Source organism: Rhinolophus sinicus, chromosome 8 (genome assembly GCF_057876585.1).
Source record: "Rhinolophus sinicus isolate RSI-liver-muscle chromosome 8, RSI-T2T, whole genome shotgun sequence".
NCBI classification, from domain to species: Eukaryota; Metazoa; Chordata; class Mammalia; order Chiroptera; family Rhinolophidae; genus Rhinolophus; species Rhinolophus sinicus.
The window spans coordinates 7,939,748-7,965,008 of NC_142508.1; the positions used below are offsets into that span (position 1 = coordinate 7,939,748).

Sequence of the window (25,261 nt, forward strand, 5' to 3'; positions counted from 1 at the left end):
CTGTTTGTTGCTAGTACATGGAAATACAACTGGCTCATATGTTCAATTCAGTAAACTTATTTAATTTTGTTATTAAAAGCTAATGCTTCTTTAGATTCCTTTGGGCCTTCTAAACTTGTCATCTGTCAACAATCACTTTCCCCCCTTTCTTTCTCATTCTTACCCATTTTTCCTTGTTCCACTGCACTGGCTGAAGATTCAGTACAACATTGACTAGAAATGATGGTGACATTCATTTACTGACTTATCAATAATGTATGAATCCGTTAACGACAGGTACTGGATATGTGGTAAATGCTATGGGGGTTACAAAGTGTAAGGTTTAATCCTGCTATTTCAAGGACCTATTGGCATCTAGAATACATGCCAATCATTCTCCCAGCCAGTACCTAGTGTACCTCACCTGAGGTACCTGAGGTATCTAACAACTCCTCTCAGATGAAGGAAGATCTACGCAGAAAGACCCACATCACCCCCTAGTGGTCAAAGGGGCAGATTCATCAGATGCCCTCTGATCGCACTGTCTTCACCTTCCCTGAGTTGTGCACACAAGTGCTTTCTGCATATTTCCAGTCAGACTCGGTCTCAAAGCCACCCCCGATCTGAAGTATCATAATCTTCTTCCCACGTGGTCCCCCCCTAACCCATCTGGCTATGGCAGGCATCTTCAGCCCTCCCTATCTGGTGCCTCTCATGTCTAGCCAATCACCAAGTCTGTTGCTTTTACTTCCTAAACACCTTTTCAATCTCTCATTTCCCTGTATTTCTATTGCCACTACAATCGTCATCCCAGCTACATTGTCACCAGCCTGGGCACCTGTATTAGCTGGTTCTTTTCTTTGCATCAGCTTCTACCACACTGCCCATTATTTTTTCACACAGTAGCCAGAGTGATTAAAAACCATGCAGGCAGGCAGGCACACACACAATACAACAACAAGGAAAACCACTAGTCTGACTACCAAAGACGTCAAATGCTTAAAACCCCAATGGCAGGGCAAGGATTATCTGAAAACTCTCTGTACCTTCTCCTCAACGTTGCTGTGAATCTAAAACTGCTCTTTAAAAATCTGTTAAAGAAAACTCAATGACTCCTATTAAGTTTTACGTTAAATTCCGTATCCTCTACTTTGATTGACAAGGTCACGAAGGGTCTGATGGCTAACGTCTGCCTACCTCTCTCCAGTCTCACCTTGCACTTGCCCCCCTTCCTCACTCATTGCTCCTGCCACATTAATTCATCTTTCCTTTCATTCAACATACCAGTTTCTTTCGTGTCTGAAAAGTTTTGTGCTGGATCTTCCAGCCAGGTCCATGGGTTCACTATCCCCAGTCCCACTTAATTAACTCCAGCTCATCTTAAAGATGTGCCTCTGTTGAATGTGTGTGTGTGTGTGTGTGTGTGTGTGTGTGTGTGTGTGTTGGGGACAGAGAGATAGAGTCTATCTCTTACTCCATCCATCACTGACTCTCAAAGGTTACCTTGGTTTCCAATACAACATAGCCCAGAGAGTAGAATATAGACTCAGAGCACAAAAAGGAAGTATTATACTTCAAAAAAAATCACTCACTTACATCATGAAAAATTGGGGGGAAATGTAGGACTTCATTTTGGTGGCCCTGGACTAAAAAGGACAAGACAAATTTGGATTTGGTTATGTTCAGTGCTCTTGCCGTATTCTCCTAAGATAATGCGTGTGGACAGCAGGCTGTGTCTCTAACAGTCAGCTGGGCTAGAAACGCCAAGTTTGGATACAGCGTCCATCCACGCTGACATAGGAATATTATACTCTTAAGCTTAATGTACAGGGGGAAATAAATGGCTGCTGGAGATAGGCATGTTATCACTGGCAGGTTGCATGCCAGAACCTAAAATCCTCTCATCTTTTCCTTGCCATTGGTGAAAGAAGCGGTGGCATATTTTAAAAGTATTTTACTCGCTCTCTTCTTCCAGGCTGAGAATGCTGGCAGAGTCGGGGGCTGCAGTTAAAAATGGGTCACTGGTTTCACTGGTAATGAACACAGTCTGAGGTTTCAGTTGAAACCAGGTAGGGTATTTCATCACCAGTAACAAAATGGACAGGGTCATCACACGGCTATAACGTGGCAGCGTGTCTACTGCTGAATTAAGGTGGTTCCCATCTTAACTTTGTTCAGTTCTACTTCGGTCGGGGGCAAGGTCTTATTTCCACACCTTCATTTTCACACTTGGTGTGTAAGGCCCCATTCCCTGGTTCTCGCAAGACAATACTCCCTGTCTTCCTCTTTTACAAACTCTAATCCCTTCAGTTATTGTGTCGTGTTCTCTCCGTTTTGATCTCCTGTGCATAGGATTTGATTAATCTGAATCCTTGGTTCATAACGCACAGGCATTGTTTGTTGATGCATGGTAGTGACTTATATAAAATATAGTAGGTACTTGTGAAACATCTCTCCTCTTCATCCAAAAATACAAGGTAGAGCTTGACAATATTTAAAGCCATCCCATCTCCTGCCACTCCCCATCCGAGTCCCCTATCAAGCACCATCCTGAGCTCAGGCCATCGTCAATCCTTGCCACTGTGTGTTGGTAAATGTGTTTTCAGTGCATACGTGGCTTGGCTCCATGTTTTGCTATTGTGCTTAGAACTAGAATATTCTAGTGCTTAGAACATTTTGCATTCGTGTCTTTGGATGAGGATATTCAAAAGCTTGTCCTGATTGAGTGGAATTGCTGGGTCATGGAATATAGGAACAATCAAGTATAGGATGAGATGCCAAACTCTTTCCAAGTTGTTTGTGTCACTTACGCTCCCCCCAGTAATCCTGTGGTCCACACCCGCTCTGATAGCTTATATTTCCAATTTCGAAGCTTTTCCATTTTGCTAATCAAATGGATATAACCTTACAGACCAATGTATCTTGTGTCACATTTTCCTGGTCACCAGTGAAGTTAATCGTCTCCTCATCTGTTTATTGGTCATAAATGTTATCTCTATTAACATATGTTGCCGTCTTTTGCTTATTTTTTATTGGGTCATACACGATTTGTGGTCCATGTAATTTTTTGGCTTTTCCTCAAAAAGGATTTTTCTGAAGGGCTTATACTCACTGCTCCACTTACTTTTTGGCTTCTCACAGAACTTTCCAGTCTGTAGATTAGGCATGTTGTCTGAAGTCTTTCTTATATGCTCCTTTTGACAGCTTTCTTGAGAGCCAGCTAAACCAGCGCCTTCTCTATGAAGGTACCTGTACCTAGATACAGAGGATGCACGTCTTCCTTTGCACCTAGTCTTACCCTATTTATTCACCAATCAAAACACTGTACATCATCAGATTCTTCCATGAGTGAATAGCTCTGCTTAGCTTCCTCATGACTCTGTATCTCAAGGGCCTAAGACGGTGCCAAGATGTCGCTGACTAGTCTTGGGGAGCCAGATGTTAAAGTTTATTATAGAAAACACAGTGTTTTATAGAAGCATTTCGAGATCTACCTAGAGGAGCCTGTGTCAATTTAGCTAAAAACATATGGTCAACATATGGCAGAGTCAGGAAAAAAAATCCAGATTTTACAATTTTCGGCGCCAGTATCTTTTCATGTCAGCTGGCCACTTTGTAGGCCCAGCTCCACTCCCCTTTTGCTAGTTCTCAAACACTGCACTGTCTCCACACTCCATACTCAGGTCTCTCTCTCTCGCCACACACACACACACACACGCACGCACGCACACACACATGCACGCACACACAGATGTCTCCATCAGAGGAGCTGTGGTTTTTCTCCCTCCACACCTCCTTCCACAGGGTTCCTGGGTTCAGTGGTGGGAGGAAGAGGGGGCTGTTGCAAAGGTTCTTGACTGGGTGTCTGCTTTCTGCCCAGCTCTGTGTCACTAGCACCACAGAAGTAGAGGCTGCTGTCTTCAGGATGCACATTCGCCACAGTCAGACTTGCGAATGTTAAGTTTGGATGGCTGATGGGAAACTTGTCCTCCTTAAAATCTTGTTCATATTTGGCGCTGGAGCCCGTATTAGAAGTCGCCAGCAGTATGAAGCCCTGTTTTGGGAACTGACGATACCAAAACACAGTTGTGGCCTGCAAGTCCACCGAACGACACTCGATGTTCACAGAGGCCCCACTCGTACGGATGGCTCTGCTGGGATATTGAGAGACGCGAGCACCAAGCCCGGAGCTGCCTGAAACAGAGGTCAGAGAGGTGAAGGCGGCCAGCAGGACTGGTCAGACGTGACCACAGGCGGAAAACTCACAGCCTCACTCCCTCGCCTTTCTCCCAGCGTCCTGTTTGCTTTGTGCAATCTTCCGGTCAGACTCCCTAGGATCATAACTCCTGCGCCCCACCCCCCCATCTCCCTGACTGGTGACTTCTCACCTTACCCTTTCCACCTCCAGAGGGCATGGACGTCCCCTCTCATTTTGACCAGCATAAAAACATCCACAATCTCTGGCCACCCCTTCACTCAAACTAACACACACGCACATTCGCCCAAGCTACTCAGATAATAAGGCTCATACTGGACCCCAGAAGCAGCAGAAGCAGCAACATCTTCAGGTGCTGGCCTCACACCACACCGCTCTCAAGAGTGTATGGCCCAGCTTCATCCTTCCTTCCTCCACCCCTAGAGGATGGATGACAGTTTCCATAATCCCACGGGTGCTCTCATCTGCCCCCTGGTGGTGGTCTGTGCCAATGACATAGGAACCATCAATCTCCCTGCCTGGGAAAGAACCATCCATTGCTGAAAGGGGCCTTGGGGATGATCTTTCACTTCATATTTAGTTGAGGTGCTTAGTTTCTAATGAACAACATTTTGGGGGCATATCTGCCTCCCAAATTCCAGACAAATGCATCCAACTCCGTTTCCACTATCTCTGGGATATCCTGTAGCAGGAGTTTTTAATCCTGGCATCTACCCATACCTACGCAGGTACTAGGCAACAAAACCAGATTATTCCAGAAAGAATAGGCGTTAGCACAGTATGGCATAACACAGACCTGGGTTTATACCCTCTCTCTCTGAGTTTGAGAAAGAAAAATGAACTAATGAACTGGAACCATATTTGTCTCATGCTGAAAATGAAGACATTTCTTTTGCTTGCTTATCTTGCTCTTTGAATAAAATTCTATATTTAAAGCATGTAATAGAGAGCTTGAAATAGAGTATGAAGTAAAGCAAAGAGAACTGTTAGGCAGTACATATTTAACCTGACAAATGATGTCCAGTTCTTACACACGTTTGTCTTTCTCGGGTGGCAGTCTTAGTTTGTGAGCAGGGGCTGGGATAGTTCATGCTATGTCTATTTCCACCTTCACCCTGCGAAATGCCTCAAGCTGATTCGTTCACTAATGAGACCATGTGCCCTCCCCCAGCCCTCATCTGTTTCCGAGGCGGGGCCTGGAGGACGTTTGTGCATTGAAAGGATGTGACTCTGCATTGCTGTGGATAATGAGCTGGCACAGAAATACACTGCGGAGTCTCCCGGCTCTGCCAGCTGGATCTTAAAGACGCTGGGTCCCTCTTTGGGAAATTTAGCAGAAAAGCGTTTCGTTGGCATTCCCGACTCATCCAGGGTTTCTTCTTTCCCGAGGGAAATCATGAATTTCAGCCCTTCCCCTGGGAACTGCTGATACCAGTAAACAGAAATGTGGCTTTTCATCGGGTAGCATTCCAACATTGCTTCCTGTCCTCTCCCCATGACCAGCTGTCTTGGATTCTGGGTGGTGCTGGCACTCGTGGGACCTCGGAGGAGAAGAGATGGCATGAGACAGAGATGGCATGGTGGAGGACGTTTGTAGCTTACAATGAAGCCACCCAAGGCGAACTCAAATACTAGCTTTGAAGTCTCCTGCGTTCATTTAAAAATTCACCTGCATTTTCTTTTGACTCCATAATGCAATTATTTGTTTTATATGAATGTCAATACCTTTCAGAAAAATCTTTGGGCAACATGGAAGTCCAGGGCACACCGGGACATAGCAAAGGAACCACAGACAAAGCCCAGTGTTGAAGATCCATTAGCCCAGTACTTACCTGTCCGCAGGAGCCAGATGACCACCCAGTAGAGGAGTCTGGTGCCCATGGCCGAGTGAGGTGTGAGGAGAGCCCATGCGTAGGGCAATCAGGGCTCTTACTGTAGCAGCTCAGGGAACTAGACTTCACGGCCACCTCCTATGAGGCGGGTCTTCCTGTGAGGTCACCATTTCCAGTGAATCCTCTTGTCTGTAGAATTGATTTTGTACGTCAGTTGAATGGGACATCTTTTGTTCTGAACTATACACACAGCCTGGCTTAGAATGTGTTAGTACGGAGGCGCGTGTTGTGCAGGGAAAGTTGAGAGGTCAGAACCTTCATTACTGGACCTTCGTTTCTGAAATATTAATTTTTATCACGTACCTCTCCATGTTTTCTGATCTTTTGTTCCTCTATTTTCCTTTCATTGACTCGTGTCAGCTTTTCACGTTCTGTTGCTGAGCAGATATCTAGGTCCACGTATTGACAGACAGGGAAGTAGAGACCTGGAAGGAGGGGGGCAAAACCTAGAGCCAGGAAATGGGTTGACTCAGTTTCCTTCTTTTCTCTACCACCTCAGCTAAGCAAGCATCGTGAGGGAATCTTATTTTATGGTTTATGATTAATTTTTCTCATCTTGTGTTATTCTACTTGAATTTTTACTATAAATACGTAATTCGAAGAACAAACATTAGAAAAACTACACTCTCCCTTTCGCCTCGTGTTCCATGATTCTGTTTGGCTACCTGTGTTATTCTCTTTAATCATGGATGAATTACCTATGTTTAAGGGATCGTCTTTTCTTCCATTCTTCTGTTCTTCTTTGCCACCCTATGGAATTGAATAAAAATCATGTGAAAGCCTACTTGTTCTACGCACAGTGAAAGGAAGGCACAAAGAAGGCACAACCCCACCCTAGTAGAATCTACAGCTCCCTGGAGGAGACGTAACCTGTACACCAAATCCCTCCAGGCTTTGAGTAATAAATAAGAATATGTCAACTTTTAGTGTCCAAACAACAATGGCACCAGGCCGTGTCTTATTAGCAGCAGGATCCTAAAACCTCCCTCAAAGGGCTTCCATTATTTTGGGGAGTGTACAGTAGGCCTCCCTCAATGTACCCTTCAATCAAAAGGCAGCTGCCATCATCACTTGGAGTCAGCTCGGTTATTTCCCCTGGAAATACTCCCAATTGTTCACCATTGCTTTTGATGAAAATGCCATCACGGAGCACCCATGCCTAACCCAAAGGGACTTTTCTTGGGTTCTGTGAGATCCATTGATCCGCAGGCTGCTAGGGCAGTGTTAGTGTTGGCATTTACATAGACATGGGGAAATGAGTTGTCTCATCATCTCTGAGGTGACCTTATTACTTAGGGCCCAAAGCAACTCTATTTATGTGCAGAATCGCACCAAGCAACGTGTGCATGGTTCCATCAGCTGCTGGTTACTATCTTCTGCCTCTAGGCTGAAACCCATCAAAAGATTTAGACAAGAAGCAAAAGCCTTACATTTTTACTCTCTCCTGTTCTTTGCTCCGTGTTCCATACCAAACCTTGTCCCCCTACCCTGAGCTATCAATCAAACATCATAATGAGCGGTGGTAGATACAAGCAGTAAAGTGAGTGTTGGAATGGGAAGAGTTAAAAAAGCAGTGATGCTGATTTTCTTGTCAGAGTGACAGTGATGCAATGGTCTGTGCTGGTGGCATCAGCAGCTCAAAGGCTGTGGGACAATGACTACAATGTTTGTAATTGCTTTTGGCCCTTGAAACTTACCTGGCCACACCTCCACTTTCAGACCTTCAAACTTGGCCCTTCTTACAAAACTGCAGGTCCCTTCCCTCCACCATGAGGGTACAGAGAACAGGAGAGTCTTTCCAGGGGCTAAAGTCTCAGAACGCAGCCCTCACTTTTCCTCCTCAGCCCCTCTGGTTGAAAGCCCTGGCCATGTGCCTGTTCCATGGTTGTGACAATTTACACCTGTGTTTTCTTCTAAGGATTTTATACTTTAGGCTCTTACATTTAGGTCTTTGATCCAGGTTGAGTTAATGTTTATATGCGGTATGAGGAAGGAATGCAACTTCATTTTTTTTGGGCACGGATATCGTTTTCCCAGGGCCATTTGTGAAAAAGACCATTCTTCCCCAGTGTTATGGTGTTGGCACTCTTATCTCAAATCAATTCCCCAGGAATGTATGTGTTTATTGAGGGCTCTCGATTCTATTCCATTGATCTTTGTCTATTCTGTTCCAGTACAACTCTGCCTTGATATCTGTAGTGGTGTAGTAAGTTTTGAAACAAGAAAGTGTGAGTTGTCCAACATTTTTCTTCTTTATCAAATTATTTTGGCTAATTTTGGGACCTGGGACTTCCATGTGAATTTGAGCCTCAACCTTGCCAATTTCTGGGAGAAGAGAGGTACCCGGAGTCATCTGTAGATCAGTTTGGGAAGTTCTGCCATGTCAACCATATTATGTCTTCCAGTCCATGTTCGTGGGATGTCTTCACACTCGCTTAGGTCTTCTTTAATTTCTTTCAAGAAATGTTTTGCACTTTGCAGTGTTTAACTCTTTCACTTCTTTTGTCAAATTTATGCCCAGGTATTTTTTTGATGCATTGAGGGCCCGAGACACACTAATTGGCAATTGTATGCTTCTTTATAGTAAAAGGGAAAATATGGATTTGCTGTTCCTTTGCCTGACTGTAGTTTTGTTATGTATAACAAGATTTAGGTAAGAGGGGCCAGTAATAAAACAAAATTGTTTGTAAAAATAAAGATTAGGCTGCTTTTAAAATCTGATACTGCCCTCTGCTGGGGAGGAGTGGGGGGGAAGCGGATGTGTGTCTGCACCGATGTCTTAGTAGGTGTGTGTATGTATATGTATGCACACACGTGTGTGTGCATGCGTGTGTGTGTGTAAGCCTTGAAATGTGGGGCAGCAGTGGGTGAGGCCACTGGCCATGGAAAAAGGAGAAAAGTAATTTCTTTTAGTTATAAGGATTTCAAATGTACCTTAATTTCAAAATGACACGAACTAAATTCCTCTGTTTAGCACTCTCTTTGTTGACCATTTTGTTATTCTTGAAATCTAAGGGTCGCCTTCCTCTCTTTAATCTCCCTCGCCTTTTACAACAGATAAGTTAAAAACCCTGTTAATTTTATATCTCAAGAACCCAGTTTCCTCTTTTTCAGCCAGGTTCCGTTCTTGGGGAGTCCTCAAAAACACAAATTTTAGCAAGAATCCTACTAAGTCAGTTAGCCAGAATCCCTCACCCTCAATATCTGAGTACCCTTGATATATGACCAAATTCCTCATCCCCCATCGTTCCCCAGGTGATGTCTGATCACCCACATTGCCTTTAGCAAGAATCCTGTTAGCTCAGATTACCCAGAATCCCTCCTTACACCGGATGTTTCCTCTCAGTGATTCTCCACCCATTGCCGCCTCTCCCTCCCCATCCTTGGCTATGAATCCCCTTTTCCTTACTGTATTCAGAGTTGATCCCAAGCTGTCTCCCCTTTTCTCTGTAAGTCCAGGAATAAGCTCTGCCTTATTAAAGAATAACATTTTCTTTAACAAAACTCACTGCAATATTAATAAAAATTACTTTTAACAGAAAGATACTATAATTTGTGTCATGATTTGCAATGCCCATATAGATTATTGTCCAAACCAGCACCCTTTAATATGTGAAAAAGGGTGTTAATAATTATGCCAGGTCAACAGGTCTGAACCAGGATGGCCATTGGTAAACCAGAGCGTTTGATCACCTTGGTGGTGGACTTTCTGACATGCTCTTTTACTGCCATCTGGCGGCAGTGGGGGAGATTGCAGGCACTATATACCATTTTCTTTGACCTGCCCATATTCCAAGTCGGCGTCAATGTTGAGGCATATAGAAGTGATCTATAATGTCCCTGTCAACCAGATGTCCTCTGGATCTGTGTTATTCCACATGTGCAATGATGCTCAATCATTGCCAGATGGTCGTGGCATGTTATGCGTGTGGGAAAATGGAGCTATATCCTGAGTCAAAGAATCACAGTCATGTGGGATATTGGAGACCAAATTGTGCAAGTCTCTAATTTTAAAGAGAACACCGAGTCCCAGAGAGGTGAGGGAACGTTCCAACAGCTTTTTCAAAAAAAAAGCCAGAACTGGGATGAGAAGCAGGTTTCCTGATTCTAATCCCAGTATCTGTGGATCTGGAACCTACAAGAGAAAGAAGGGAGCAGTTGAGTGTTGGAATCATAAATAGAAGTCCATGCCCCCTGGGCAGCTGTCTGCGGATTTGAGGTTTGAATTTCCTGGAATAATCCCAGAGTGGGGATTATTCATCAGTTTTTTCTTCTTCTCCCCGAGAGGGTTGTGGTTTCTGCACCGTCACAGTTATTTCTGTTTAATCACTGCCCTCGAGGGACTGTCAGTCTTGTGGGAGAGGCACACCTGTGGTAAAAGGACTATAACAAACCGTGTGAGTCACCTTTCTGTTGTTCCACAAAGAATTTGTTGCCTCTCTGGGGTGCATTGGTGGGGAAAGAATTTGCAGGGAACTGTATCTGAGGTAAAATCAGTAGGAATGTCTTAGTGTTTGGTAAGGTAAAATCAACCTCAGATATCTGGTCTCTTACTTGAAAAAAAATTGGGGGTCAGGCGCTGTATTTATAAACTTGAAACCCATGGACTGCCTGATTCTGCATTATTTGGAAGGATTTTCAGAAGGCCAGAAACATACTCATCACAATCATTGAAGAGATAATTTATGGCCTTACTCTTTCCTGGTAGCAGCTGGAAACACAACAATCAACCTGCTTCTTCCTTCTGAGGCAGGAAGAAGAGGAAGGGCCTTTTCAAGTGTCTCCCTGAGTCGGGGGGAGGGGAGGAGAGAAGCCAGTGAGTTTGCGCCCTGGAGGGAGCTGGCTAGCGCCACTGTGCCAATGCCCGCAGAGGCACAGAGATACAAAGCTGAGTCCCCTAACTCTGCGGGCTGGATCTTCAGGGTGGAGTAGGTTCCAGTAGGTCTTTCAGCTGAGAATCGTTCCTTGGGCATCCCCGACTTAACGGCAATGTTTTGGTATAGGAAGGAAATCAGAAACTCCATTTCGTGCCTCAGATTCTGTCGGTACCAGTAAACAAATATGTGACCAGAAATTGGATCACATCCCAGAGTCACTCCCTGTCCCACCTCTGTGATCCTGTGGCTGGGAGTCTGGCTGACACCAGGGTCTGTGTGTCCTGCGGGAGAACACAGAAGCCACAGAGAGTGATGGGTAGGCCAAGGAATGCATCTTCTACCCCAATTTCCGGGCATTGCTGAGCTCACCTGCCCCCAGGAGACAGAGGGTCACCCCGCAGAGGAGTCTGGTGTCCATGTCAAGATCAGAGGCAGAATGAGGATTTGCCAGCAGTGGTTTCTGATCTACAGCAGCAAAGAGTCCCCTCAGCCCCACAAGGTGAGCTCTGGCTGTGACATCACAGTCCTGGCAACACCCACAGCCGTAGGGGCACCTCCTACAGCAGACGGAGAATCCTTGGTCCAAATGTTGGCCTCCTGTTTATTATGTTACATGGACGATGCCAACAGGCTCCAAACCTGAGGGTTCTTTGGGAAATTGAAGTTTCAGGAAAACATAAGAAGTGGAAAAGGGAAAAAGAGTGAAAATAAGCAGAGAGAGCAAGAAGAGAATGGTAGAAGACTACAGTAGAGTTGCAATTTTATCAATCTTATAAAGTTCTCTTGGTAGACGTTCTCAAACTTCAGCAAGAATGAAAATCACCAGGGGTCTGGCAAAATTATACGCATTCCTATAACCCACCTCCAGAAATTCTAACTCTGACATCTGACCCTATGCTAGAATATACCTGTTTAAGCTACACCTCAGGGGATACGGAGGCACATTGCCTTAGGCCACGCTTAAAAATTTTTTTTGAGTAGAGATTTTAATTAGGTAAACTAACAACAACAACAAAAAGACCAATTAATGCATTAAATTGGAATGTTAAAATTTCAGTAGAACAAGAGTAATTTTTCTGAGGAAGACAGCATAGATTTATTTTCTACAACTGGATTTAAAAAATTAGATAGGAAACATGAAACCTAATTGAAAACGATGTGAATGGAACTGAAGGCAGAGAAGTTTCCAAGACTTTAGGGTATAAATAGTGTCAATAGCTTCAAAGAGCTCAAGCAAGCAGAGAAACAAAAATAAGACTTTGGTCTCGTAAGTGTATAATTTTCATCTTTAGGAGAATAGTTTCCTAAGAATGGAAATATTCCAAGGAAAGCTGAAGATGGCATTCAAAGGAGTGACTTCTCTGCGGCAATAGCAAAACTGTGTCACCAATTTGATTGGGAGAGGAACAAAAATGGACACTGGAGGCATGCTCATGGTTGGGCGCTGGGAAAGGAACTTGAACTAAGAAACCATAACATTAGATAGACCAGAAGAGTAAGAGCTTCTGTTTCCAGGCGTCAAAATGAAAAGAAGTAAATTTGGACTTCTGGGAATATCACCACTAGATTCAGCTTATATTGAAATAAGAGCAGCCGTGACTAGAAAGAGTATATAAACTTCTCTAAAGCTGAGTGGCAGGTGGTATAGAAATGACCAGTTTTGTAAACAGAACGGATCATCAAATTTTAATGTAGGTACTTTGAGCTCTAGATCTGCTCTAAGTGATGGCAATCACCTCCCTAGGTGGAGTCAATGCCAAAATGCCTCCTTTCACTTACACTGATGTTCCATGAATATATTGACCCTCATTACGATTTGGATCACATACCTGAAGGCTTTTCCATTATCTGCATCAACTTTTGATTGCATTCAGAACACATTAACCTGTCTCTTCCCTCGGCTCCATAGACACTAACTGGTGACTTTGTAGGGTCTCAAGTTGTCCCACTTAACATTAACATGCATGTTTGTTACCTGGATTGAACTCCTTAAAAAGATATTCACCAGAGTCTTCACTTGATCTTTCATTATTCTAAAAACTAAGGATTTCATCGTCTCTCTAATTTCTTCGCTTTTCCTAGGTTCTCTGTATCCAGCAAATGTATTAGTAATCCTTCACTCCTCATTTGTGGACACCTACTGGGTGTCCTGGTCCCTAGTTAGAGAATGTTTCTCTTTAAAATCCATGATCCACAAGGTCAAAGAGACAGGCCCTCAGCTCCCATGTTGTTCAAAATAACCCCACCCTCTTGGCTAAGGTCATTCTTTCAAGAGCATATTCTTAGGTAAAACAGTATCTTTTTTTTTTTTTCTTCCTGTTTTCTGTATTGGTAATCTAGCATGAGAGAAAGTCAAGCTGGTCCTTCTCAATGCAGCTGGAGGGCTGACATCTGAATCTGTAACCTTCTACTCACTCTGAGATCTAAGAAATGGAGAACACAGTAAATAATGAGGAAGAATAATGGGGCCAACAAGGCAGAAAAAGAAATGAGTTGCCAAGTCATCCGTGTCATGATTCCAGGACTTCATTCCAGTTTGTTCTTGAGAAAGTCCTGTGTTCTTGTTTTGGGGTCCCATGGGCTACACAGTTAGCCTGCAACAAATTCCCCATCGGCTTAACGAGCTCTAGTTAGCCTTTGTGTTTCAACCCAGTGTACCACCTGCTTCCTGAGCTGGGCCCAGGGCAAGTTTGTGCATTGCAATTAGCTAATGTTTAACACTGTGTCTTCACTGCTGGCACAAAGATAGATGGCTGAATCCTGTAGCTCCGTACCCTGGATCTCCAGGCGGCAAGCTGAGTCTTGGGGACACTCAGCTAAAAATCTCTCCTTGGGCATTTCTGTTTCATAGACTTTGTTGTACTGGAAGGAAATCAGGAACTTGAACTCTTTTGCCAGGATCTGTTGGTACCAGACAACGTATCTGTGTTCCTTTATTGGGACACAATCCATTGTCACGTTCTGGCCTTTCCCTTTGACGAGGTGCCCTGGAGTCTGGATGACTTCTGCATCAAGGGAGCCTGCGGAGAAAGCAGGCAGAAGTTGGAGACTTAGTTCCTGAGGGACTGTGAGGCCACAGATGAGAGGATTAGAGCCGGGGCAAGTTTAGAACAGGGACTCACCTGCTCCCAAGAGACAAAGGACCATGGAGCAGACGAATATGGGGCACATGGCAGAATTATGAGAAGAACAGAGGCAGGTAGCTTTCTCTGAGGCTCTTGCATCCCCGGCAAGCAGCTACTCTGTGACGTGATCACTTCATAGAATCCAATAGTCTTTCTACAAAGACACCTTTGCTTTTGTCACCGAGGACTCACTCCTTTTGATGCCATCTTCAGCTTTCTCATGGAGTATTTCGATGCTATGTATCCTTATGAAACTATTCTCCTCAAAATTAACACTGAATACTTACTAGAACACACACTTATTTGTTTCTCTGCTCGTTTGATCTCTTTGAAGCATTTATCAATATTGACTGCCCCCTAAATCCTGGAAGTTTCTCTTCCCTCAGCTTCATTCACATCTTTTTCAATTAGGTTGCATGTTTCCTATTTAGTCTTTTTTAAAATGCACTTTCCAGACCCTAAATCTATCCATTACATTTAGAATCGTGCTCCGCACAAATAGAAAAAAAATAGAACCTGTGCAACAACTATACTCAGCCATTGGAAAATAGCCCACATCTGTGATTCTTCTAAAGCAGGAAAAAATGGGGCCATGTCTACACACAGTGAGGGGGAAAACAGAGCACGGAAAATTGACTAAGTTGAGGAGATGAAGGTTATAAGATAGAGGAAACAGAGGCAGCTAGAATTTGTGAGGAAGACTACCAGAGAGGAAGAAGCCACATGAAGAACTCCAGAAATCTTCGTAAGGATCAGAATGAATTTTTGTCTCAACAGTAATCTGTGCCTGTGTAGGATGGAACTTTAAAAAACATTAGAAAGGCAGCACAGAAAAGATTCACCAGACTCTCCAGAATGACTGAGCTTTAGTAGCAGGACAAAAGGGACACAACTAGGCTAGAGCAGGAGTAGGCAAATGACAGCCCAGGGGCTGGCCACCTGTTGATGTACAATAGTTTTCTTGGGGGTGAGAAGTGCTTCCAGAACGACAGCATGGGGAATTTTGAATACCCTCTTTCCAGAGAAAAGCATAACTGCTGAAAATTTAGAAACAACCATTTAAAGCCTCTGAGAAAGGTCTCAAGAGCATACAGTAAGTGGAGAAACACTTACTCAAGAAAATCTATGAAATCTCAGTCAGAGCAGCAAGAGTCTGGGGCATTTGAGCCACCACTCCCTGACTCCTGCGTCACCCCCAAGCTAAGGTGTCAGAGGCTCATGGATGTGTCCAGAACACAGGGATCCATCAGCTTCCCCAGGGAGGGCCAGGCCACCAGCACGTCTCTCCCCCACCAGTTCCATGGGGTAGAAACTTGACTCCTGGCAAATGCAGCCCAGATGTCTAGGCTCCCTTCCTCTATCCAGCACCCACTGGTAGGGTGGACCCTCTATTCCAGAAAAAATATGCCATGCACACCAGGCCCCCATTCTGGCTTGCTTGGAGGGTGAAGGTTCCATGCTGGGCAAGTCAAGAAGACCAGGGCATCCCATCCCACCCTGGACCCACTCAGCAGGGGTGTCATCCAAGAGGAGTGAGCCACTGTCCCTACCTCTGCTCTGGGGCCGTGGTGCAGAGGTTTTGCCCATGGAGAGAGGCAGGCCCCAGGGACAGAGTGCATCACAGCTTGTCTTTGACTTAAGTATCCCTCAGGCCTTGCTGATGTTTTCTTACAACCACACTGCGGCCTAAGTCCTACTTTTCTTCCTTCCTTGCTTCTTTCCTCCTCTCTTCCCTATCTCCTTACAGGGGTCAGATCTACATCACGGTCTGATGGCTCTCCCAGCCTCCTCAGCTTCCTTCCCATTTTCTTTCTGAGGCATTTTCTAACCCAGACTTGGCATCTACTTCTTGGAGGACCTGACCTAACGCATCTTTTTAGGGTGGGGTTTGGCCTCTCTAGAGGGGTCACAATCAACATTACACTCCGCTGAAGTGACTGTCAGTTCCAGAAAATAGCTGGTTCCTGACAGCCCTGGATCTCCACAGAGCTTCTGCTCTTACAAGGTGTCCCCGTTTGGTTGTTGGGAAATGCAAGCCCTGAATATAATAAACGAGAGATCAGAGGGAGCTGAGGCTGGGATGAGACATAACCCCAGGAAGAAACTATTCACTCCTGCGTAAGCGGAATCACACTGTACCATCCTGTGACTGGCTCATTTCACTCAGCATGATGTCCCCAGGTTCACCCAGGTTGTCACACATCGCAGTGCATCTTTCTCTTTTAAGGCTGAGTAATAGTCCATTGTGTTTACATACCACACTACACTTGAGATTTTGTGAAGAGGGTCGATATCATGCTAAGTGTTCTTACCATCATAAAATAAAATTTTGTTCTTGCTTCCCCGCCCCTCCAAACTCCTAGAGCAGCCAACATCATGACCTCGTGTTTGTTTTCCACTTTTTTCTGTCCGATTCTCCTAAGATTTTAATTCCCTCCTTTCCTAAATGTGTCTTCTCACTTTTAGTGACCTTCATACCCCCTGGAGAACACGGGAATTCTTTGCTTCTCTGCTTAGCAACAGCGAACCGTGCCCCTTTCCAATGCCTTGTCCCTCATCACACCTTCCAAAGCCATCCAGCTGTAAGAACCAGGCAGGGTACTGAGTAGCAGAAACACCTGCACGTCAAGTCCTGGGTCTCTTTGATTTTGGGCCTGGAAGGAGATGAGTCTGTGCTGGTCGTTTCTCTTCTGCCTTTCTTCAAAAGGATGTCCAGTGTTCACGTAATCTAGAGCTCTAATGTGCCCCCTGGTGGAATTCTTTGGTCATTTCACTCAAGATTCATGTTTTTCTAGACCATCTATATCACGGAACCATAAAATATGAGAAGAGCTCCCCAGAGAAATCTAGCCTCAACATCTCATTGTACACAAGAAAAAATGTAAATATAGGCAGGTGAATAAAGAGACAAAAGTTTAATCATTTGTGTGGGAATAAAAAGGGGGGTGTAGATGTGTGGTGAGCCAAAGAGAGAGGAAAAACAGAATTTTGAAGTTAGATGGTGAGTGGCCCAGTTTTTAGCGTCTCTGATTTTTACTTAAAATGACCAGAACTGGGTCTTGGGTAGTATTTCTTGGCCTCTTGATGAATGAGTTAGAAGCATGTGGTGTTGATGGCTATATGTGGTGACGTAATAATACACTATTGCTTAGTCGGAAGAGCTACGTGTTCTTCAAAATTAAAGTGAGGATACATTCTCATCCTCTGAAACAGACATCTCATAGCTAGTAGATGCCAATTCCTTCTTGCTTTGATGAACTTTATTCATTCATGCGTCCATTTATTCTATTGGTCATCATAAACATTTCAGTCTCATAGTTGAATATGTTGTGAATAGTACATGCTCCAGAAAATACATTTATCTTCAAATCTGGGACAAGCTTTTAGCAGTTCTGACTTTCCCTACTTGATAAGAAAACTCAGAGATGGCCTCCACATGTCTGTGAGGGCAGGATCTTCTCCTTAGGGCAAAGATTCATGGGAGTGGAGCCACCTCTTGCGTGGAACTGCCCTTTCATGTATTGCTAAGTCTCCAACTTAGATTAAAAAAACATAAAAATTTTTTTAAAAAAGTTCCTATTTTTCTACTGAAGAGAACAGAATGGGCGATTAATTCTGGGAAAATACCACAAACTGAATGTTGGGTAAGTAGGTGTAACCACTTTTCCTCTCTTGGCATAACTGTCAGTGCTTTTTGTAGGTTTATGCCCAACTTCTATCTACAGAGGAGATAATGAAAGCCGTAAAGCCACTTCCTATTGTTGCTGTAGGCGGAAGGGCGGTCCAGAGCAGGCACTTGGGTCTGGGAAATAGAGGTTTATGAGCAGAAGGGTGGTAACGCTCTAGCTCTGTGTCTCTACTGCTGGCACAGAGATACACGGCGGAGTCCCCCACGCCTGGCGAGCGGATGCCAAGAGAACAGAAGGAAGTATTATGCCGTTTGGGTTGGAAGTTGTCAGAGGTGTCTGTTTCATTGTTAAATTCTTCATCATAGTAATAGAACAGCAGCTTGGGGGCTTGGCTTAGCCTTTGTTGGTACCAGTACATGGAGTCATGATTCATATCCTGGGAACAATGCAGGGTCACTGGTTTTCCTATCCTGGTAACCTGGTATCTTGGGTTTTGGGTGACGATGGCACCCAGGGGACCTGCACAGAGAGATGGAAAATGAGAAACAGAGTCAAGAAGGAGACGGATGTTGCTGCCAGAAAAGACAGGCACAGAGCTGAGAACATGATGATTTAGTCCAAGTTGTCCTTTCTGAGCAGGACTTACCTGCTCCAAGGAGACAAAGGGCCACATAGTGGAGAAGCCTGGGAACAATGGCAGGGCTAGAGCGGGACTGAGGCATGTCTGTTCCAGACTCCCGCTTGGGCGGTTGGAGTTCCGAGATTGCCTGGCCCCTGATAGGTAAATCTGCCTGTGATGACGCGGCTGCTGTGAGGTCACCAGGGCAAGAGTCATTTCTTGTGATGTTATACATAGCTTCTCAGTTAGCAGGGGAGCCTGCTGGGCGTGGCTGGTCGGGTATGAAGCAGATGTGGTGTTCCCTTGTTTGTCTCTTCCTTTATCCACCCCATGTCCATCCAGGCCTCTCCATCCCTCTCCTCGTTCCTTACATCCTAGAAGGCAGTTCATAGGTTCCTCAACACATGAGTAGCTTTTGCTGAGGTTTCACTTACAAACCTGTTGAGAAGTCTTTCTGTTTTGCTTTCCACATCACGGATGGATGACTGATGTCTGCCAACTAGCCCCACTCCCTGCTCCCCCCACCCCAGCCCTTAATACAGAAATCAAGCCCTGGAATTGTCTCTGTCTATATCCACTTTTCAGGGAGAATCAAGAAAATCCTCTACACGTTTTGGCTGTCAGTGACACCACAATGCCCCCTGGTGGCCAAATACAAAAGTGTCTAGAAGTAGCCTTCCTACTCTCCTGAGATCTGTGGTGAGACAAAGCAGGGCTTAGAAATGTGTCTAGTCCTTCGTTCTGCTCCTACCAGGTCGGTACCCCTCAAACCAGCACAACATCAGGGTACTGGCAAGAATCACTAAAAAAAACACGGCCCTATTGCGGCAACTGGAAGTGACCTCAAAAATGTTCAGGATTGACTGACACACATCGGCATATGCTGCTGACCCACTTTTTTTTTTACGTTAAATAGTCAGACCTGATGGAGAAAGGAAAATTAGCTTTAATCTGTATTCGTGGACCTGGCTATTGCACTCAAAAATGAGATTTTTAAAAAGTACTCGGAAATGGATTTGTGTTGGACAAATGTAACGTACACCTATCACCACCGTTACCACCATTATCAGTGAGCAACCTAGAAACCCGTAGGAAACACGTTTTTATCCACTATTCTGATTTCCATCAGGAGACTTGTCAATCTTACGATAAAAAGGGATTTGAGATGTGGCCACAATCAGAGTCACAATTCCTTTCAGATCAGAGCAGCGAGGTGGGCAAGAAACAAGCGTTCTGTGTTTTCTACCAGGATAACACACACACACTTAAGAAACAGATATGATAGGTTGAGTTCTGTGTAAGGAACCCCAGGCATGCCCCAGATCACAAGTGTCCCCATCCATATTTTCTTGAAACACGCTTGCTGGTACTGGTTCTCCCCGTCCTCCCTTCCTTGGGGCAGGAAGCACAGGGAAAGACGTCTGTTTAGGGCTGTCATGGGTTGAGAGGAGAGGGGAGAGGGCGCAGTTTTGCCCAGGAAGGACGTGACACTGAAGCACTGTGGCAGGCTGCTGGCACAGAAATAAACTCCAGAATCCTCCAGCTGTGCAGTCTGGACCTTCAGGGTGGAATACGTCCCTTCAGTTCTTTCAGCTGAAAAACGATTATTGGGCCTCCCAGATTTATCCTGTATAATCTCTTGCAGGAAGCAGGTAAGAAATTTCATTTCTTTCCCCACAGCATGTTGGGACCACAAAAGACGTTCATGTCCAGGAATTGGGTCACGTCTCAGAGTCACAGCCTGCTCCTTCTCTATGACCCTGTGTCTGGGGAACTGAGTGACTCCAGCTGATATGTGTCCTGTGGGAAAGGACACAAACATAAAAGACATGACAAAAGTCAGCTGGGAAAAGGCAAAGTGGAGATATTCCGATGTCTAAGGACTCACTTGCTCCCAGGAGACCAAGGGACACTAAGCAGAGAAGCCTGGAAACCATGGCAGGATCCAGTTAAACATAGGAACTTTTCCAAAGGAGAGAACTTGTAAGTATGAGCAGAAATGAAAGCAAATCCAAGTCCCTTTGGCTCTATAAGACGTGGGCTGGCAGTGACATCACCATGACAGCCAACGTCTACAGTCTCAGGAGCTCCCTCTAGGGAAGCAGAAGCATAGAAGAAAGAGTCATATTTCTCTGAAGTTTGTCCCTTGAGGGATGATGCAGAATTGATGCCAATACAATTGACCTGTCCATGCATTTAAATAGATATTAACCCACATCTATGTTCTTGAAGGAATTGACCAAAATAATGTCATTTACTCTCCTAGTCATGATGACCAGATCAATAGATTTTCATCCTTTTAGAATAAAATTTAAGGCCTTAAAATGTTCCTGAAACATAATAGATGTCTGCTAAATGGTTCTTCTTTTTAATTATGCGGATTAATTAAGACATAACTTGGGTTCTGTTTATATGAACCTGGCAGCTCACGAAGGTTTCTAGGACGGCTCACGAAGCATGCAGACAGCAGCCGGCAGTGATCTGTGCGTAGGGTGAGATACAGCAGCGCTTAGAAACGCGTCCAGTCCTCCGTTCTGCTCCTACTAGATCCGTACCCTTCAGATCACCCCACCCTGGGGTACTGGCAAGACTCACTAAAAATAACACGGCCCTGTTGTGGCAACTGGAAGTGACCGCAGACCCCCAGTTAGATAAGGGATAAAAAGCAGGCAAATGCTTATGAACAGAAGAGTTCAGAAACATCCAAAGAAAAGAGTGTCTGGATCTGCCGTGTTTCTATTCTTTCAGCTATCTGCATAATATGTTGTGGAAATGATAACATGGAATATTACATGTAACTTGCAATTACTAGTATTAAAAATGAATTTCTAGGGATGTAAAATGGGTGGTGTCTTTAAAAGATAAGGACACGCTTCCCATATAACCTACCAATCTCACTCCTGAGCATCACTGTATTCCAGAGAAATGGGAATTTATGTCCACGCAGAATCCTCTACGCAAATGTTTATATAATAACCACTTAACTTGTGAAAGTTGAAAACTAGAAACCACCAAAATGTCCTACCAGAGGTGCACGGCTAAACAAACTCTGTTACATCCATGCTATGGATTACTACTCAGTAATGAAAAAAAGAAAAAAAAAGAACTTTTGATAAATGCAACAACTCAGACAAATCTCAAGGGCAACATGCAGAGTGAAAAAAACCAATCTCAGAAGATCACCTATGTCTTTTAAAAAGATCATAACACAGATCAAAGGAAAAATAAATCACCTACTGAATGATTCCATTTCTGAAACATTCTCAAAATGACATTACAGATACAGAGAATACATCAGTAGTCCCCAGAGGGTAAGGATGGGGTGTGTGTGTGTATGGTGTGTGTGGTGTGTGGTGTGTGGTGTGTGGTGTGTGTGGTGTGTGTGTGTGGTGTGTGTGTGTGTGTGTGTGTGTGTGTGTGTTTGATTCTGTAAACAGCTAAGAGTAAAAACAGAGTGATGAGGGCTGAGGAGCCATTCCTGGGGACCCCTCCCATTCTGACGGGGATGGTAAATGCAGGAAGGCTGGAAAATCAGCAGTGTGGGGACCTAAAGTTCATCTCACATGATGGTGAGTTCTGAGCCCACTGAAAAATTGTGAGGAATCCCTGAAGGCTATTTCATGCATTAATTCCTACGCGAGGTTTTCTGTGTGGATACCTTAGCATTTCTGTCCCTGTCCTTCCCCCAACTGACTCATTTCTCTTGGTGAGGGAGGAGCAGGGAGACCTTTACTCAGGAAGGCTGAGGCTGGATGGAGAAGGGGAAGCAGAGGGTTTCTGTACAGGGAGGGGGTGTCTCCGCAGCGCTGTGGCTAAGCTGCTGGCACAGAGGTACACGGCTGAGTCCCCGGGTTCTGTGGGCTCGATCTTCAGAGAGGAGAACGACCCATTAGGCATCTTGGCTGAGAATCGGGTCTTGGGCATCCCTGAGTCGTCTACAGGCTGTTGACTGCTGAAGTAAATCAGAAACTCCAGTCCCTGCAGCGAGGTCTGTCTGTACCAGAATAGGGCATTGTGGCCTGACATTGGCTCACAACTCAGAGTTACTGCTTGTCCCGTCCTTGTCACATTGTGCCTGGGTTTCTGGGTGACTCCAGCAGCATCTCTGGGCTCTGTGGAAGAGGACAGAGTTTGGGAACAGGATAACAGACATAAATGGACTCATAAGTGGGAATATCCAAAAATGTAGATTCTTCTTCAGGAGACTCACCTACTCCCAGGAGACAAAGGGCCACACAGCAGAGGAGCCTGGTGGCCATGGCAGGGAGGGTGTCGGGGGCAGGAGGAGGCTTCACCCAGATGAGACCCTTGTGGGCATGAGCAGAGGGGCAGGGCTTCTAGTTCCTCTTGTCTCCACAAGGTGGGGAGTGGCGTGGCAGTGACATTGTTCTCTGTCACTGCACAGAGGACCTCCTCCCAAAGGGGAACATGGATCCTCTGCAGTGGAGGGACTGGGGTAGGTCAGACTGTTCTGGGATGTGGCAGCCCCAGCACCGAGGACGGGCTCTCTCTGATGGCAAATACCAGTCACCTCTCTGGCCTTCACAGCCCTTTACTGCTCTAGATAGAACCACTTGTGTTCATATCTGAAATTTTTCTTTCTTTTTTTGCTTTCTTTTCTTTTCTTTTTTCTTTTTTAAAGGTCTCCTATGCCCTGGAAGAATTTTGAGGCGTTATATGTTACAAATTACCTTGGTAGTGAGACAAAGTTTTATATAACACAAAGGTAGGCATCACGGCCCATCCTGCCATAATACCACTTTGTAGAATTACCAGTAAGAACAACTTGCTCTCTATCTTGCCACAGATTCATCCTGGCTCATATGAGTGTATGTTTTTTTAAATGACTGTTTATGTAATATATGCTTTTACTTTTATTGAAGTAGAAACATTCTCTAAGCATTATCTTGTAATTTCTAAAATGGGGCAAAATATATAAACTGTCCTATACGGCATGAAATGAAATATATCTCTAATTATTTATTCATATATATGTTATTCCATACGTGGCATCATATATGATATATTTTGTGCGTCTTTGTTTAATTATTATATAGCTACAAAGTTTCTGTTACTTAATAAAAAAAGTACAAACAGACAAGGTAAGAGGAAATAGATCCTTTGAATGTAGAGAAAGTATCCTGCTGACCTATGCATTTACCTGGGCACACCTGGAAGCCTAACACCTGCTCTTCCATGAGATCAGAGAATCGTGTCAGTGATGAGGACGTAATCATTATAGGAATGCTGTGTGTCTGTGTGTGTGTGTGCGTGTGTTTCATTCTGTGAACAGCTGAGAGTGAGAAGATAGTGGAGAGGGCAGAGGAGCCATTCCCAGGGGCCCCACCCATTCTGATGGGGAAGGTGAATGCAGGAAGGCAGGGAAATCGGCAGTGTGGGGACCTAACATTTATCTCACATCATGGTGAGTACTGAGACAACAGAAAAATTGTGAGGATCCCTGAAGGCCATTTCCTGCATTAATTCCTACGCGAGGTTTTCTGTGTTGATTCCTTATCATTTCTGTCCCTGTCCTTCCCCCAACTGGCGCATTTCTCTTGGTGAGGGAGGAGCAGGGAGACCTTTACTCAGGAAGGCTGAGGCTGGAGGGAGAAGGGGAAGCAGAGGGTTTCTGTACAGGGAGGGGGTGACTCCACAGCGCTGTGGCTGAGCTGCTGGCACAGAGGTACACGGCTGAGTCCCCGGGTTCTGTGGGCTCGATCTTCAGAGAGGAGAAGGATCCAGTAGGCATCTGGGCTGAGAATCGGGTCTTGGGCATCCCTGTGTCATCCACAGGTGCTTGATTTTGGAAGTAAATCAGAAGCTCCGGTCCCTGCACCGAGGTCTGTCTGTACCAGTAAAGGGCATTGTGGCCTGACATTGGCTCACAAGTCAGATTTACTCCTTGTCCCATATTTGTCACCTTGTGCCTGGGTTTCTGGGTGACTCCAGCAGCATCTCTGGGCTCTGTGGAAGGGGACAGAGTTTGGGAACAGGATAAAGGACATAAATGGAGTATAAGTGGGAATATCCAAAATGCAGGTTCTTTATCTTGGGACTCACCTACTCCCAGGAGACAAAGGGCCACACAGCAGAGGAGCCTGGTGGCCATGGCAGGGTAGGGTGGGGGGCAGGAGGAGGCTTCACCCAGATGAGGCCCTTGTGGGCATGAGCAGAGGGGCAGGGCTTCTAGTTCCTCTTGTCTCCACAAGGTGGGGAGTGGCGTGGCAGTGACATTGTTCTCTGTCACTGCACAGAGGACCTCCTCCCAAAGGGGAACATGGATCCTCTGCAGTGGAGGGACTGGGGTAGGTCAGACTGTTCTGGGATGTGGCAGCCCCAGCACCGAGGACGGGCTCTCTCTGATGGCAAATACCAGTCACCTCTCTGGCCTTCACAGCCCTTTACTGCTCTAGATAGAACCACTTGTGTTCATATCTGAAATTTTTCTTTCTTTTTTTGCTTTCTTTTCTTTTCTTTTTTCTTTTTTAAGGTCTCCTATGCCCTGGAAGAATTTTGAGGCGTTATATGTTACAAATTACCTTGGTAGTGAGACAAAGTTATAACATAACACAAACTAGGCATCACGGCCCATCCTGCCATAATACCACTTTGTAGAATTACCAGTAAGAACAACTTGCTCTCTATCTTGCCACAGATTCATCCTGGCTCATATGAGTGTATGTTTTTTTAAACGACTGTTTATGTAATATATGCTTTTACTTTTATTGAAGTAGAAACATTCTCTAAGCATTATCTTGTAATTTCTAAAATGGGGCAAAATATATAAACTGTCCTATACGGCATGAAATGAAATATATCTCTAATTATTTATTCATATATATGTTATTCCATACGTGGCATCATATATGATATATTTTGTGCGTCTTTGTTTAATTATTATATAGCTACAAAGTTTCTGTT

At 44.8% G+C, this 25,261-nt stretch overlaps 1 protein-coding gene, 1 long non-coding RNA gene and 1 gene segment (V, D, J or C); 1 reads left to right on the forward strand and 2 right to left on the reverse strand.

Annotated features, from left to right (window-relative positions):
- The window catches only part of LOC109439431 (T-cell receptor beta chain C region-like), a 60,673-nt gene extending 54,582 nt beyond the window's left edge, over positions 1-6,091 (reverse strand). The window contains 1 exon segment of the C gene segment in view: positions 6,028-6,091. Within this exon segment, the coding sequence occupies positions 6,028-6,076 (49 nt within the window).
- Positions 1-25,261, forward strand: part of LOC141567572 (C-type lectin domain family 2 member L-like) — a 209,848-nt gene that overhangs the window by 100,857 nt on the left and 83,730 nt on the right. The gene's annotated exons all lie outside the window — the stretch shown is intronic.
- On the reverse strand, positions 16,986-18,855 carry LOC109439427 (uncharacterized). Its single transcript, XR_016021903.1, has 2 exons — positions 18,365-18,855; positions 16,986-18,237 (listed from the first exon to the last, which is right to left on the reverse strand). It is a non-coding gene; the product is annotated as an uncharacterized LOC109439427 (long non-coding RNA).